The sequence below is a fragment of the Camelina sativa genome, chromosome 3 (genome assembly GCF_000633955.1).
Source record: "Camelina sativa cultivar DH55 chromosome 3, Cs, whole genome shotgun sequence".
Lineage (NCBI taxonomy): Eukaryota > Viridiplantae > Streptophyta > Magnoliopsida > Brassicales > Brassicaceae > Camelina > Camelina sativa.
Window position 1 is genome coordinate 14251608 of NC_025687.1, and position 16842 is coordinate 14268449.

General features: G+C 34.9%; 4 protein-coding genes across 6 annotated transcripts; 2 read left to right on the plus strand and 2 right to left on the minus strand.

The window, feature by feature from the left end:
• Nucleotides 1-1843, plus strand: LOC104777051 (elongation factor 1-delta 1-like). 2 transcript variants are annotated; one of them, XM_010501247.2, is made up of 7 exons: nucleotides 1-94; nucleotides 416-523; nucleotides 701-817; nucleotides 920-1013; nucleotides 1100-1220; nucleotides 1306-1581; nucleotides 1667-1843. In XM_010501247.2, coding segments are annotated over exons 2-7 (693 nt in total). In that variant the 5' UTR covers nucleotides 1-94; nucleotides 416-440; the 3' UTR covers nucleotides 1669-1843. The 2 variants fall into 2 exon arrangements, with proteins under 2 accessions (XP_010499549.1, XP_019099280.1); XM_019243735.1 differs by having other exon boundaries at nucleotides 62-94; nucleotides 397-523.
• LOC104777052 (proline-, glutamic acid- and leucine-rich protein 1-like) lies at nucleotides 2291-7300 on the minus strand. 2 transcript variants are annotated; one of them, XM_010501248.2, is made up of 13 exons: nucleotides 6954-7300; nucleotides 6724-6840; nucleotides 6569-6633; nucleotides 6048-6153; nucleotides 5689-5760; nucleotides 5396-5455; nucleotides 5162-5291; nucleotides 4897-5081; nucleotides 4420-4604; nucleotides 3988-4115; nucleotides 3611-3888; nucleotides 3203-3446; nucleotides 2291-3117 (listed from the first exon to the last, which is right to left on the minus strand). In XM_010501248.2, the coding sequence occupies exons 1-13, from the start codon at nucleotides 7218-7220 to the stop codon at nucleotides 2417-2419; spliced, it is 2538 nt and encodes an 845-aa protein (XP_010499550.1). In that variant the 5' UTR covers nucleotides 7221-7300; the 3' UTR covers nucleotides 2291-2416. The 2 variants fall into 2 exon arrangements, with proteins under 2 accessions (XP_010499550.1, XP_010499551.1); XM_010501249.1 differs by having other exon boundaries at nucleotides 6724-6836; nucleotides 6954-7043.
• On the minus strand, nucleotides 7684-8343 carry LOC109131140. Its single transcript, XM_019241766.1, has one exon. It carries the CDS (start codon nucleotides 8254-8256, stop codon nucleotides 8008-8010), a length of 249 nt encoding a protein of 82 aa, XP_019097311.1. The 5' UTR covers nucleotides 8257-8343; the 3' UTR covers nucleotides 7684-8007.
• Nucleotides 15057-15764, plus strand: LOC109131142. Its single transcript, XM_019241770.1, has one exon. The coding sequence runs from the start codon at nucleotides 15059-15061 to the stop codon at nucleotides 15449-15451; it is 393 nt and encodes a 130-aa protein (XP_019097315.1). The 5' UTR covers nucleotides 15057-15058; the 3' UTR covers nucleotides 15452-15764.

The window sequence follows — 16842 nt, forward strand, 5'->3', positions numbered from 1 at the left end:
CTAGAGAGGGTTAAATAAGTTTCCTTTGAGCTCTGTGTCTTCCTCCTCTGCCTCCTTCGCTCTTCATCTTCAAAGTCTGCACCTTTTAGCTCAGGTTTGTTCTTCTTCGATTTCCCTCTTTTAGATTAATTGTTCATACGCCTCCTATTAAGTTTGTTTCAATCTGAAAGTATCCATAGTTGTAATAGTATTCGATTAAAAATTCAATTTTTAGACACTTATCTGAACAAATATTGTTGATCCCCTGTGATTAGGAATCTTTAGATCAATGAGCCTTGTATGGTCTCTTTTTCTTTATTTTAATGTAATGTGTTAGAGAATCAATGTTTGGTAGCAATAGAAATTTTCGTTTTTGCTGAATCTTTGTGGTTTTTTAGTAGTTGATCTGTTCTTGTCTTGATCTGCTTTATATCAGTGAAAAGGTTCAAGCTTCAGAAACAATGGCGTCCTTCCCTAACCTTAACTCTGATGCTGGATTGAAGAAGCTCGATGAGCATCTTCTCACTCGCAGTTACATCACTGGGTAAGTTCATTGAGAACCAAAAGTGTAAAGAAGTTTTATCAAAGCCCTGTCTGTTTTTACTTTAGTTGGTGTTATCTCAGGCTTGGTTTTGGACGTCTCTTATAGAGTAGATCCTATGTCTGTACCTTTTTCAAACAATTGAAGTAACATTTATTTTTCGTTCTGTATTGTTTATAGGTACCAGGCTTCAAAGGATGATATCACTGTTTTCGCAGCTCTTGCAAAGCCCCCAACTTCCCAGCATGTGAATGCTTCTCGTTGGTACAACCACATTGATGCCCTCTTGAGGATCTCGTAAGCTTAATTGCCTTCTATTGGTTCCTGTTTACGTGTGGATTATAGTTTTCGCTGTTTGGATTTATCTAATGGTGTTTCATTAAACTCTGTTATTTACAGTGGTTTCTCCGCTGAAGGAAGCGGTGTCGTTGTTGAGGGATCTGCCCCTATCACAGAAGAGGCTGTTGCTACTCCCCCTGCAGCTGATTCTAAGGTGCTCTTGATTGTTTCTATGGTTACTCATAATGTTCTGTTATAGTTGTGCATTGGGTAGATTCATATAAATGTGTATTTTTGTAGGATGCTGCGGCTGAGGAAGATGATGATGATGTTGACCTTTTCGGAGAGGAGACAGAAGAGGAAAAGAAAGCTGCTGAAGAGAGAGCAGCTTCTGTGAAGGCATCTACAAAGAAGAAGGAATGTAAGTTTGGGTTCTTATTCTACACTTGTAGTTTATTATATTAAGATGTCTTTGGTTTCTCATTTGTTCTTATTCTCTTCATCAGCTGGAAAGTCATCAGTTTTGATTGATATCAAGCCGTGGGATGATGAGACTGACATGAAGAAGCTAGAGGAAGCTGTTAGATCTATTCAGATGGAAGGATTGTTTTGGGGAGCATCAAAGCTTGTCCCAGTTGGTTATGGTATCAAGAAGTTGCAGATTATGTGCACCATTGTTGATGACCTCGTCTCTATTGACACCATGATCGAAGAGCAACTCACTGTTGAACCAATCAATGAGTACGTCCAGAGCTGTGACATTGTTGCCTTCAACAAGATATGTAAGTTTCATGAATATGTTTTTCAACTCTTTATATAAGATAATGTAGTGTGTAACTTTGTATATTGGATTGAATCATAACGCAGGAAGATGGAGAAAGCTTCGAGGAAGTTCTGTGCTTACGCTGTCTGCTGCTTTTTCAATATTCTGTTTACCGAGTTTCTGTAGACTGTTGTTTTGACTTTGTTATGGCTTTTGCCATCTCTGATTCGTTTTGATATTTAATGAAGAATGACCATTCAGTATGGAGGAGTCTATGACCATTCTCTGCTTCCTGTTTCCTTTAACTATTTCGTAGCTTCCATCATATGTAATTCTTAGTGAATCCTTGGCTGTCTGAGTAGGATTTCCTGATTACAGGAATTCAAGCTGAATAAAATTGTTATGATGGTTATCTAGACATTAGGTTTTGAAGATACTGTGCTGTATAGAGTTTAAGAGCTACTTCTAAAGACTGTTTCTTGATTGACTTGAGCACAATATTATACAGAAGAGTGTCTTAGCTTAAGTGGCCCACAAGTTTTCCCTTCAGTGGTAAGATTTGGGTGAAGTATTACCTCGATTGATCTTAATCTCTTAATCGACACTTTGGTTCTGTGGTTGCTTTTGGAACATGACCACTCTTTTGGCTGCTCCTCTCATGGAAACTAGTGAAACATTCATTTACACAAACCTTAGAAATAAACTCTTTGAAATTTGAAAATTTGAAACATCATAATAGGGGCCTTTTTCAATTCAACATCTTGAAAAAGAGGGTATGTATAATCATGATCAAAACTTTAATTTGAGAAACAAAAGAGATTCTGTAAAAAACAGATGGATTTGTTTGTCTTGCACTAAGATTCAGCATCAGAATCAGAGAGAAAGTCATCGTCCTTAAGACTAGGAATAAAATCATCATCAGATTCATCTAATGATTCTCTCTTACCAATTGATGCTTCCTCCATCAGACTATCCTTAACCACATAATCATCTCCCTCCTGAGTCCCACTCACTACTTCTCCATAACCGTCTTGGGGAGCCATAGCATCTTTGTCTGAAATCTGTCCAAGAGATCCCTCAGGAACCGTCACAGGCACATCAGCTTGTTGAACATTCTCTGATGCAACCACATCAGTAGGATCTTGGACACCCAGAGATGTGACAGTAGCTAAATCATTCCCAACTTTCATTCTTTTAGTCTCTTGGAAAGGTAAAGTCGATGTGACAGTAGCTAAATCATTCCCAACTTTCAATCTTTTAGTCTCTTGGAAAGGTAAAGTCGTCTCTAAGGTTCTCTGAATTGCGTTGTTAGAAGGAACGTCCGCATTTGCCAGCCATCTGTTGCATAGATCATCACCATCATGAGCAATACCATTCAACTTATTCGGATTAGGTGTGTTGTGGTTTTGGCTGGCAAGGGAATTGCTTTCTGGAAACAAGTTGCTAAGTGATGGGAGACCGTCAAGTGGAAGTGCCCTCGGATGTATGACAACTTCAAGGGACATGAGAGCTTGAGCACAGAATCCGGCAACTTTCATTCCAGCCTGCAGTTTACCTGTTCAAAGGCCGATATATGCATCAAATATTTCCGGTTTCTGGTTTTTAAAAATAAGTTAATTCATGCCAACAATCTTAGTTACCTGTTCGGAAAAGCTCAAGCCCTTCAGCTAAAAATGCAGGGCGTACTCGTGATGGAGAAACGAGAGATGCCAAAAAGGCACGAAGTGCTGCAAGCTGAAACTCATCTAGATCTGTAGTCGACTTATTGGGTAAACAATGGTAAGTTTCAGTATTGGCCCATCTCCCTTCACAAGCACTTGTTGCTGTCGTCATTAGAAAATTATCAACACGTTCTCTCCAGCTATCTGATCCCAATGCACCACCCTGAAACAAAAAACAAAGAAAAATATGTGACAACCTATCAAATTGAAATAATGACAGAATTACAAAGAAGAAAAATGGTGACTGTGAGTAAGAATCCAGAGATTAACTTCCAACAGTGTCGATAGAAAGCGGAATTATAATAGCAATAAGTTAAAAGAGCTTACAATGGTCAGAAGAGTTTCCAGTGCCTCAAGAGATGCAATCTTCAATGTAATTGGGCTACTGGAGTGATTGTGAGGAACTCCCACTTCAAAAGCAGAATTCTCTGCCTCGACTCCTGAATTAGTTGAATGCTTCCTTTTTTTACTGCATGCCTGAAGAACAGCTCCGTTAGTAAGCGACATGTTTTTGCTAGATACCGCATCAAATCCTTCTACACTTCTTGGGTCTAGATCCGCAGAGGCATTAGTGACAACTTCATGTGCTAGTTGCATTGCCATTCCTGGTCAGAGAACTATATGTTAGCAGAAGTGATCTTGATTTTCATCACATCAACCTGAGAAATGAAACTACAAGCAAAGGCAAGATCTTGTAAAATTACCTGTACCCATGGATTTGAGCAAGGTCGTAGTGATTGAGTAGAGCTTTATCCTCAATTCTGGCCATGAACATTTCCTGAAGTAACTACTAACAAGTCTCACCACAGATGCAGCATATGGTAAAATTTGGCTGCAAAATGAACACATAAGAGGATAGTTATTAAGTTCCTACGGCACAGGAAGATGTTGTAACAATCCATTATTCGTAAAAACGAGAAAGTGCAAACTATTATCAGCCAAAACATAAACTACCAAAGAAACAACTCCTTAATTGTGTGTCAATGAAACCAAGGTCAGGTTTTACTTGAAATATAATCTTTAATGTTTCTGACATGTAAATATATATATATAGTTTTCGCTAATGAAGGTAACAATCCAGGTTAAATGAAAACTATAGTTTCTGCTACTAGCGAGAATGAAAGGAGACCAATTACCTGCGGATACTCTTTATAGTAGCACGCAAGAGTTCCAGAGCAGACGAATGCAAAGTTGGAAGTTCTGCACAAACCAATTCTTGCTGGATCCCTGTCATGAAGGGTGACATGGCTCGAGGTAGAGAGCCATTCACCGCTAGCACTCGCTCAACAAGAGATAATAATGAGCCAACTGGAATATTAACCTGAAGATGAAAATAAAGAATATCAGGATCTTTCAGAAGTTAATGGCAAGTTTGGTTACGTAGTAGCACATATCAAGAGAGACTGGAGGAGTCTCCTGAGGGGCAATCCAAACTTTGGACTTGGCATAAGAAGGGACATGCTTAACTTAAGGCTTTAACAATGATGCTGAATCTAGATACCCAATTTGCGACCCTATCTATTTATGACCAAGTACGAAAAAGCTAACTCTCTCCACGTCTAAAATCAAGAGGAATCACAAATAGTCCAACCTAAAAGACGATATCACACTACCTTGGATTTGTACGAGCTAGTTAACATCGTAGAACTGCAGAGCATAAGTGCAGAAACTCTGGATACAATCAATTGTTCAGAGTTCCACGTTGCATCATCCAAACCCCCATTTTGACCTCCCAAGGGCAAAGGAGAGTCTTTTCCAGGAGGAGTCAATTTTTGGATTGCTTTTGTTCCTTTTGTTTCTGCAACACATGTCACCATGTTTTATCAGGAAAACTATAGCCGCACATAAACAAAATGAACAAAGAAATGAACAAATTACCTTCTTCTAGACCTTGGAAAAAATTATTTAAATGTACGTTTATAGATATCAATAACTTTTGCATCATCAAGGACCAGCTGTCCTCGGTTCCTTTAACTTTGGGGAGCAATGCTAGCAAGTGGGCGAATTTCTGAAGGTTGAGATAGAAGGAAAGAAGTACACGTTAATAGTTTCTTGCTTAGTTGATGCCTTGATGGACAATATGAAGTAGAGGATTTGTAAAAAGATGAATACCTTTAACATATTAGAACTGGTTTTCGCACAAAATATTTTGGAGGCAATAGCGGCTTCAACCTAAAAAGAATTAGCATTTCAAATAAACACATATTGGTAACATAATTACTTGAAATATGTATGGTGATTGTGATAGTGTAGTACCATTGAGATGGAAATAAATGTCTAACAAAGTCATATGTGTGTGTATTAATTAGACTATGCACTGTTGTCATGTAGCTATCAAAATACTGATAATAACAAATTCGGGAAATTAGACGAACAGAAAATACATTTAAGCCAAGAGAGCTGACCTTGTCATAATTACTGTGGAAGGCAGCAGGAAACAAGATTACAACTGTACTTAGCAGATGGACAATGCCTTCCTGCACATCCAACACCAATCAAAAAATCAAATTGAAGATTCTAGCAATGACAGGAGAAGAATAATTGTTCCCTAAATTCTTATAGCACTTGTTATAGTAGGTTATGATTCTGCTACAAAGGATTCAAACAGAGGAACCGATGTATAACTATTAACTCTACATGTTAAACATCTAATTTTACTTTTTAAGTGGTTGAACAGTCTTGGCACAAAACCAAGATTATAGGATGGAAGCTGGAATTTTACTTTTTATAATTCCAGGCCTAAGCCTTCTTATATGGCACTTACCCATAGTGCTTCTGAAGAATCTTCTTCCAATAGTTTAATGATAGGTAGGATTACTTTCACAGCGTGTGAAACTGCATCTTTCTTTGTATTCGAAAATCTAGACAGCCTGTATCAGTTAAAACAAAAAAAAATATTCGATTTTCAAAAGTTCCTTGTTACAAAAAGCTTGAGAAGAGACGGTAGAAATAAAGAAACAAATATAAAAAGTGAATAACCATGTACAATGCAATGCAATATGAGAAGTCTCTTTATATAAAAAGCCTAAGCATTTTCTTGAGGGCTAAACACATATATAACATTTAACAATAAAGTAAAAGAAGAAAGATATAGATCAGCTAAAATTACAGACTCTGCGGAGTGTGGAGAACACCGTTCATAGTTGCCTAAAGTCTAAACTAAATCAATCTGATATACATAGCTTTTCAGTGCAAATAACGGCAGGATTTGAATCCATTATCGAAGACGAAACAGAGAATTTTATAGTAACAAATAGCAAAAAACAGATTCATATATATACAGACCTTGTAAGGAGATCAGAGATTGAGGTACATGAAGCCACTTGGACGATTCTAGAACTTGCTGGATTCTGTTTGAAAACAAAACAAAACATTTAGCTTTCAGGAATAAACAGTAGAAGATGAAACAAACCTCATTATAGGAGCAAAGCCAAACATACCTTAAGATGTGATAATAAACTGTTAAACCAAACAGAGTAGGAGCTAATGAAACGATCTGAGCTGCATTCTTGACAGGTCACTCCCATCAAACAAGTACCTACCCAGCATTTATCTGGCTACAACAACAACCAAAACAACAAAACTCACACAAATTAACACCAAAGTTGTGAGCTTTCACCACATAGAGTTAATTGATTCCAAAGTAAGGTCATTGAAGACAGATTCATACCATATCTGAAGAAACCAAAGCCAATAGTCTATTAACCCAATCATCAACGGCTGATTTCGATTTAACATGATGACTCTGGTCAATTGAAGCTAGAGGCGGCTCAGATAAGAGCTTGTGGGTGGATATAGTGGATACAACCTTGGAGAGTACTAAAAAGTTGGTCAGAGGCTGCTTCTCGTTTGGAACATATTCGGAGAGAAGGTTTCTGAGAATCTTGGGTTTCAATCTTGAGTCATACATGTCTTCGAAACGCTCAAAAGACGCCATTGAAGCAGCGGATGAAGAGATTAGGGGTTGTTGTGAAATTAGGGTTTAAGAACTGAAGCGGACACAGAGGTGGCTTCGAGCTTTTTGATGTTAGAGAGACAAGGTTTAAGCGAATCAGGTTTGGTTCATCGGTTAACTCGAATTGAACCGGTAATTTTGACGGTTTGTTGAGTAATTTATCTTGTGTTTAACCGGATGTACCTTTACATTGTAATCCAAATTAGGGGACAATATCCTCAAAATTGAAATTTCCTTTTTATTATTATTTTCTATTTTTTGGGTAGGGATTTCCTTTTATTAATTTTATAGTACCAAATTTTCATTTTGTACATAAGTAACAAAAATCAAGACTTCTTTAGGAAAATTTGATATATATATCTGTATGACTTTATCCTTTAATTTGGTGATTTAAACCGACAAATCGGTAAGACTAATAAACAAATCTTTTTAACAAGAATATGAATATCACAGAAGTAAATTCTTATTCAATTTAAAAAAAAAAACAAGTTCTTAGGTTGCGAAACCAATAAGAACATATTTTCAAACAACAGTTTCACAAGATTAATTCTTATCTGGTGGAAACTATAAAAAGAAAAAAGAAAACTTAAACTGACTTCTGAAAAAAAGCACCAAGTCATAAATTACAAGAAAAAAAAGACTTGAACTTAAATGACATCACTAACTTAACTATTACAAGAGAGACACAATAATTGTGGTGAAGGATGATCAAGGGCACTTGTAGGTTGTAGCTTCGGCAAAACAGAGAAGAGACTTATTTCTTGATGTCTTAGAAACAAGAGGTCACCGGACACACCAAAAGAGAATCCAACGAAGGGGTAATGATGCTTGGATCATCTTCTTCTGGTGCTATCTCATCGTCGAGGATCATTTCGAGAGTTTTGGCAGAGATCATGAGGCACCTACGTATGGCTGAGGCACGGTTCGCAGTCACAGCAGAGAATGGAGTCAGAGGTTGAGGTGCGAGAGCCTGTTGGTCTGGTCGGAAGACGAAAAGGGTGTTTTGAGTATTAACCATTTTGAAAAAGGGTTTTGTGTTTCTTAAGGCTGAACTAAAGTGTTTAGGAGCAAGGACTACTAGTGAAGCTTTTTGTTTTGCTTTGGGTTGTTGTAAATGTTGTTGATTTGGAAGATGGGTTTCTCTGTTTATATAGGAGTTGCCTAGACGAGATTGCCCTCATTTTCTTTTATTCCTTATTTATCTTAGTGAAAAATAAAAGTGCCAACATATATACATGTAAACAGTAAACTCTATAAAACTCTATTTAAGCATAGAAAGAAAATTAATTAATAATCTGTTTTGTCCAAATTACAGATTTTATTCTATAGTAAAATTGTATTTGTTGTCCCAAGTTTATAGATTTTTAAAATATTTTTTGTTAGCTTGTATTTGTCCTAAGTCTAAATCGTATTGGCTATCGCTAGTACTCATCCACATTAGTGTAGATATTGTTCTATCTTTTTGAATGAAGTAATGTTCTATCTTATCAAAATAATATACTCAAATGTGTAGTTTTATTAACTTTTGGAACGCAATTTTCGTAAATCTACTCCCCAAAACAATTCGATAAACACTATAAAGATGAAAATAGTACCTTATTACTTGAATAAATTGGATGGACGTCAATGCTGAAGGACCAAAAAAAAAAGACAGCACTAAAGAACTTTATGAATTAAATGCATGTTTTGGACATACATCAAAGAATTTTCAATATTCAGCTAGCGTCTTCCTTCTTCTTAATTTCTCTCAAAGTACAAAGCTAAATAGCGATATGTTTTTTGATATATGAAATAGCGATAAGAAGACAATATTATTGGTGCAAGTTGTTTACATTTGTCTTTTGGATCGGTTGAAACATGGCCTTTTTATGAGTTAAACAACGATATGTGTTGCCCTATCTCATTAACACACACACACATATATATATATATATATATAATATCTGAAAATTGTAAGTTAATGTGTAACTATTTTGTATATGAATAAAGATAAGGAATCGGAAACAATTAAATAATTATTGACAAGAACTAAATTCTCCAAACCTCAAAAAAATACTTTTTACAGTAGAAACCCTTGAGTCTTTAATTCAAAAGTAACATATTATAAGCATAAACAAATTAGTCGAAGAACTAACTTTGTTCCACAAAACGAGTCTTCCTAGAGGTGAACTTTGTATCTGCTGATAAACCGAAACCGGAACCTTAACAGAAATGATTCCCTCATGTGCCTAAAATCTAATCCAGGTTTCTTGAACTTGTTATATCTTCAAATGCTACGTCAGCTATTCGCTCATTTTGGCCATCCTAAAATTAATATCAGATTGGATGAGTTCCCACGACATATATGTCTCTCTTCTTTATGTCCCAACATATTCCTCCCATAGTCTCATGTTTCAGCAGAATTGTTTTGCTCTGAACTGGTCGTCTCTATACTTACGTTCATTATCATATGTTTTTCTTCGTCATGCTTACGGTCTAATTATCGAAGCAAACGCGTGAAATTGTATAAGAGGTCGATGGGGCTAGATTACAAGATATGTGCTCTTTTAAAGCTTTCATTTCCCGTTTCATTTTCGGGAATATATCATGTGGGCAAGGGACCCTCCAAATATAGAAAATAAAAGAAGAAGTTTGGTGTTTTCTGCAAAACCTTTGTCTCGACTAGGGCAAAAATTGATGGCAAAAAGTTTGAAAACTCTCCTTTTTCTTTAGCCGGTGGCTTGTGCCGTGTTTCTGACGCAAATATGAGCTAGAGAGGTCCGGCTATAGCAGTGACTGCTTTTGGCCGTCACTGCCGTATTGAGATAAGGCCACAAATAGGTATCCAAATCATATACTAATTTAGGCTGATGCTAGCAGGGAAAAGCAAAATAAAATTAAGCTCAAGCACATATCAGATTAGAGATAGGCGTGGTCCTCAGATCTTCAGGGTGTTACACGTGGTAGATATATGACCCAACCTATCCTCTTACATTTCCCTTTTTGTACGTCTTTCGTAAGTCAATTTTTGTATAGATACGAATATATATTTATCCAGATAATTTATCAGTTTTAAACTTTTAGTTGGTATTATAAATGTGGTAATAATATGCATCACAAGATTAACACAAAATTTGTAACTTTCTTTATCGGGTAAGGTGGTCCTAATAAGTTGATATGTTAAAGAAACAATAATGAAGTTTGGCTAGTTATAGTGAAATTCCAAATGTGGAAACGAAATTGTTATGACTTCTATGCAGTTTGATTCTTAATGCCATAGTCTACAGGTTAACACTGCATTAGGATTTAACAAAGTATTGAGGAAGATGACCAACTACATCAAACGAAAACAAAGCTCCACTTAAATATACATTGAATACAAAATCTGTGTTGCATTGTAGATATGAACATTAAATTCCACTCGGTTGGTGAATACACCAATTTGTGAATAAAATTTTCCTATTTTTTCAGTACATATCTTTTGCACCTTGTTTGATGTACCTTTTGTTTTACTTATTATGTAAAAAAATGTTAAGTATAACCGCAGAAACAAGTTTTTGGTCTTTCACATATTTGAGTAACAACAAGTAGTACTCTCTTTTCTTTTCTTTTGTAGACAGGTTGAGACTTGAGAATTAATGAGTAATGACGAAGCTTGCTTTTGGTCACTGAAGTCAAGGAATTAGACGGCTATGTTATTTAATAATTAAGGGTATACAAAAAGCTAGTGGGCGGCACTAACCGTTAAATTTCTCACATCAGTTTTTGCTTTCCAACTTTAAAGTTTGAAGTTCGATCGTCGTCGACATTTATAATGGACATGCGTTGTCATATTGAACTCACAGAAAAAAAATTATAATTGTTACAACCTTTAAGTCAAATAAACTATTCATTAATGGTCTATAATAAGATGACCACGGTTATGGTTATTACGGTTAAGGTTGCTTAACCATCGGTTACGGTTAGAAATTTTGTATATAGTTACGGTTAGTAATTTTATATACGGTTAAAATGGTTACGGTTAAATACGGTTGCGGTTAAACGGTTACGGTTATATACGGTTAAGGTTTCTAATTATTATGATACGGTTAAATTTTTTAATGTGATTATAAAAAATATACTAAATATATAAACTAAGAATGAGTTGATTAACAGAAAAAAGCGGTTATTTTAAGGGTAGTGGTCCTAGTGCAGTGGATGGACACATTAAACTATTTAAGTCACAGTTGGAAATTTGGAATGAGATAACTATTTATTATTGTATTTCTGTAAAGAACATGAGTACGTAAAAAAAACGAATACGTAAAAACATACATGCAAGCATATTTATTATGCTGATTACAATCATGTAAAAATAAAAAATATTAGTCACTATCTTCTGATCGGATTGAAGATACATCACTATCAATGTCTTCTAACTCTTCTTCGTTGTCTCGCATGTATTCTTGTTGTCTATATACGGCTCTAGTCCAATCATCAAGACACGTTTGAGCTTCAAGAGAATCTGGAGTCATTCTTGAACGAGTTTCATCTAAAATTTGACCTCCCATGCTAAAAGCACGTTCGACAGATGTTGTAGAAACTGGTGAAGAAAAAACATCTCTTGCGATCATGGCTAGAATTGGAAAGAGAGATTGAGGACACTTCCACCACTGAACGACTTGAAAGTCATTACCTGTATCTTCATCACTAAACTCAAAATTAGTGAAAAGATATTTTTCAAGTTCAGAATTGTTACTTTGTGATGGTCGTTGCCTTTTTTCTCGTCGCATCCTTTCTGCAAGACTCAGCTTAGAAGTTGTTGACGTATCATTTTGAAGAGATGATTCAACAACATCTGGTGTCATATTCTTATAAACTCTATAATATTCATCATATAGATTTTCTATGTCTCTTTTTGTATTTGAAATAATGCTCGAAACACTAACACTGTCAGACAAATGCAATAAATTATAATATGTGGTGAGATAATCAGATAAACCATCTACTTTAGTTCTAGGATCCAAAATTGATGCAAGCAAATTAAGAGGTGGAATTTCTTCGTAGTATTTTATCCACTTATCTCTCATAGTTTCAATGCATGATGACAACACAATATTATTTTCATGTTCATGCATCACATCAGCAATATTAACGCATTCATACACAAGTAAATGACTAGTCAGATAATAAACACCAGACAATATATATGTTGCATCATTGAAACATTTTAATAATTTCAGAAGAGCACTACATTCATCCCAATGAGTTGGCCACAAAGTTAAAGAGCTACAGTTTTGTTGAATAAAACTACACAATAAATCTTTGTAACCAATAGAACCAGCAAGCATATCATATGTTGAATTCCAGCGAGTGGGAACATCTCGAGAAAACCTTTTAGGAGATACATTATGCATTTTACAAAACTCGAACCATCGTTTCATTAACTTTGGACGCCCCCATAAATAATTTAAAGCTTTTTTAATTGGTGAAACAAGATTATTTTGAGAAACTAATAAACCATCTTGAACGCATAAATTTAAAACATGACAAATACATCGAATATGAAAATATTTTCCACCTAAAATAGGACTACAATTATTTACTAATTCAGAAACAGAGGCAGTATTAGCAGATGCATTATCAAATGAAATAGAAAATATTTTCTTTGTTAAACTATATTCTTCTAAGATTATTTTTATTAATTTAAATATGTTATCAGCTGTATGCCTTTCATCGAAAACCCTAAAAGCAATAATTCTCTTTTGAATAATCCAGTTATTATCAACCCAATGACAAGTAATGCCCATATAATAATGTATCTGCCAATGATCACTCCAAATATCACAACATACTGAAACTTTATTATGAACATTAGAAAACAATTTTTCTAAATCTATTTTTGTTTTTCGATAAAGTGATTTTAGAGTACGAGTAAGAGTAGTTCGAGGAACTCTCTTAGCTTGAGGATTTAAAACATTTATGCAATAATTATTAAAACTCAATTTTTCACCAAAGCTAAATGAAAGATGATCAACCGCAACCATCTTTGCTAATTCTTGTCGATTTTTTTTATCTGAATAGCGAAAAGATGAAAGACTAGAAGAAGCATTATGAGGGTTAGTTTCTACACCAAGTTTTTCAGGATGAATATGTTGCAAATGATACCTATATGATCCATATCCTGAACCCGACCTCTAAGAAAACCTTTTGTTGCAATATTTACAGCAAGCTTTCATTTCTCCATCAAATTTTTGTTTTCGAAAGTGTACCTTAAAAATATCGGAACCATTCAAACGTTGCTTTTCCAAATTTCTGCTAGCTTGTTCTTGAGTTGCACTCTCTTGAGTATTCATGGTTGGTAATGAGTTGTGGACATCTTCTCCTTGACTGTCGAAATGAAATGAGTTGGAAGACATTCTCAAATAACAAAAGAGCTCAAGACTGTGAAAAAATGAACACGTTTACGTTGGATAATGGAATAAAAGAGAAGTAGTATCTGACTCTTTGTTTCGAACAATATTTATTTATCGAGAATTTTGTTACTAAATGAATGGAACGGCTACTTTTCCACAGCTCACGCTAACAGCCTAACAGTCTAACACTTCCCTATCATTCGGTCAATTATTTACTAGTAAATAATAATATTTAATTTATTTATTTTTAGCATAATTAATTTAACAAAATAATTTAAATTGTGTCCCAGTTTTACAAAGAGAGTCAAACACATTTACACAAACACGATCTACATAATCTGTGATATTTTGATATTTTCATCCACAAGCATGAAGCCACTCACTTCTATTTTGTAATTTTTTCAGTAACTTACTTTCATTTGTTTCACTGTTTTTTTTTTTAAATGAACGAAATATATCTCATTTATTTTTTTAAATTAGAAACTGTTAACATTAAGAAAACTCTATATTTTCTAAAACTATGTTTAATTAATACAGTTTTCTTCCTAAATATTTTAAATATTTGGATTTAGCAAAAATTTTAAATATTTAATATTAATATTTTTAAATTTGGCCGATAAATATTTCTTATACGTAATGTTTATATAACATATTAGTTAACATAAGTAATTATTTGTACAGTTTATTATATTTGGAAAACGGTTACGGTTATAATTTGACGGTTTAATTATGCGGTTAACCGACGGTTTTCATACGGTTACGGTTAATTAGCGGTTACGGTTAATAATTTTTGTAACCTTAACCAATATGATTTTACGGTTACGGTTATGGTTTTTAACCATTTTATACGGTTATGGTCCGGTTACGATTAAAAACGGTCCGGTTACGATTAAAAAACGGTCCGGTTACGACCCGAAATACGGTTACGGTTCAATTTTGGTCATGTCTAGTCTATAATTGACAATACCTCCAAATAAACTGAGCCAACTTTTTTTGCCATATCTTGCGGTGACTAGTATAAAAGCCAGTTGATTGCAACTTCTGATTCAAAACCACCATAACTAAAATTTAACCACTTTTTCCAAACGTTTTTTCTCCAACCAAAATAGTATACAACCATCCAAGTGTAACTTGTTTTGGTATGTTACCCCAATATCAATTTATTCACCAAAAAAAAAAATTCCCCAATTCGAGCAAATATATAATATTAGTTTTATTTGCGGATAGAAAAGTACATAACAATAATTTCATTTTCTACATTAATTCAACACGTGTCACGATTCTGAAGTCAAGGTCTTTTTCAAAATCCAATATACCAATAAGAAAAAGAACAAAAAATACAAAATTATCTAGTCTCTGACGAGTATCCACCATAGGAAAATACAATTGTTAAAAATCACTAAAATAATTTTATTGTTCACAAAGTCAATAAAAACAATGAAAGATATGATTTGTCACCTAACTATAAAATCCATCCTCTCAAACCAAGTCCATCCATTATCTTCTCTCATCATCGATCATCACCACTCTGATCTAATTATCCTTTTAAATTTCAAGATCATGGCGAGCTCAAGACTAGCGAGATTCATAACAGAGGTTGCACCACCACAATTTGTCTCGGTGATGCGGCGGAGAACGGCTAAGGTACTCGACACCATCAAGGAGGAAGAAAGAGAAGTTGGCACTGATTCCATATTTTCTTCGAAGTCGAAGATCATCTCCTCAGGCTCACCCTTTACTTCTCCTTATCCCTCTGTTTCTTCAGTTTCATCTAGTTCCGGTCTTAAAAATTTCCCGGTTATAGAAAACCGGAGCTCTTCTCCGGTTTTCAAGAACTGAACCAGTTTTCAGATGTAAATTATATATATCTATATTTGTATATGTATGCATGCAAATGTTTTGTGTATTCGATTACGTTGTAATCAGAAGTGTGTCTATGTGTGTTGAGTTTGATTCCCCGGTGAGCTCCGCCTGCTCCGGTGAATTCGGATGATCAGAGTTTTATTCCCTGGTGGGTTGATCAAAGAATTGTGTACGTAGTCAAATATGTGGAAGGGACTCTGTTCGATGTCGTTTTCAATGTATACGCTTTTTTTATATGAAATGATCCCAAAAAACAAAAAAACAATAATTTAGGATATTGTTATTTTCATTTACTTGTTGAAACTTCTACAATCTCTACTTTTGACCGTATCACATGATTGTTCTTCTAGTATATATGCATATGCCTATGCCTATGATAGTTAAAGCGCAAAACAATGTGGTTTTGTGAATGTTTCTATCTTTAAACCAAGTGAATATTACGTGGTGACTTCGAGGATTGGTGGATTATAGGTATGGTATTAGTAAATGGATGGTGGCCAACTCTTCTTGAGAATGAATACTAAATGATTACTACTAAGTCAATTATATTTTATATGAGATAAATGATTTGCACTATGAATGCGATATTATAAATAGATATTTTTGAAAACCGTAAGAAATTTGTGGATAGAATTATAGAAAATTTAGAGAAAGTTATGTTATCGATTGACTGTTACAAAACTAGTATGCTCCACGCCACTAGCTTGGAAGTTGCAAAGGGATATGTGGCAACACATTAGGCGTCGGTACATCATCAACAAAAAGGACATCTTGATAAATTATTCGTCTCACCTAATGTTTATCATGCGTACACTATATAATTAGTTTAAAGTTATACAATTTTTTAAGTCAAACGTTTCTAGAAAACGTGGCAAGTTCATGCATGAATCTGTGTTTGTCCCTCAGCTCGTGATTATGTGTTCTTCATCATAATAAAATGGTGTTAAAAGAAAGTACCTATACGGTCCGAAACTAGATCGCTCATCAATGACGTCGAAAAGGCTGTTAATTATTAAGATCGTTTATCAAGTTAAAGTAATGAACCTTTTTTATCCGTAGGATTGACGAATCATGGTCGAGACTTGAAAGATATATAGTACAACGAGTAAAATAATGAGTTCAAAGACAAACATCTTCAATAAAGGGTGTCAACTCCATATAAGAGTTTCGGGTTCCACTCTCATGCATTCCTCTCACAGCTCACGCATGTTACTGCCAATGATCGAGTCGGCCTTGCTGGCATGGTCTCAATGATAATCAGCGGTGCGCTTTGCTTAGTTTACTGGATAGCATAAGCAGCCCTTTACCAAAACCTTATATATTATGTTTTTGATCAGGACGTTTTGATTCATAAAGGGGGGGGGGGG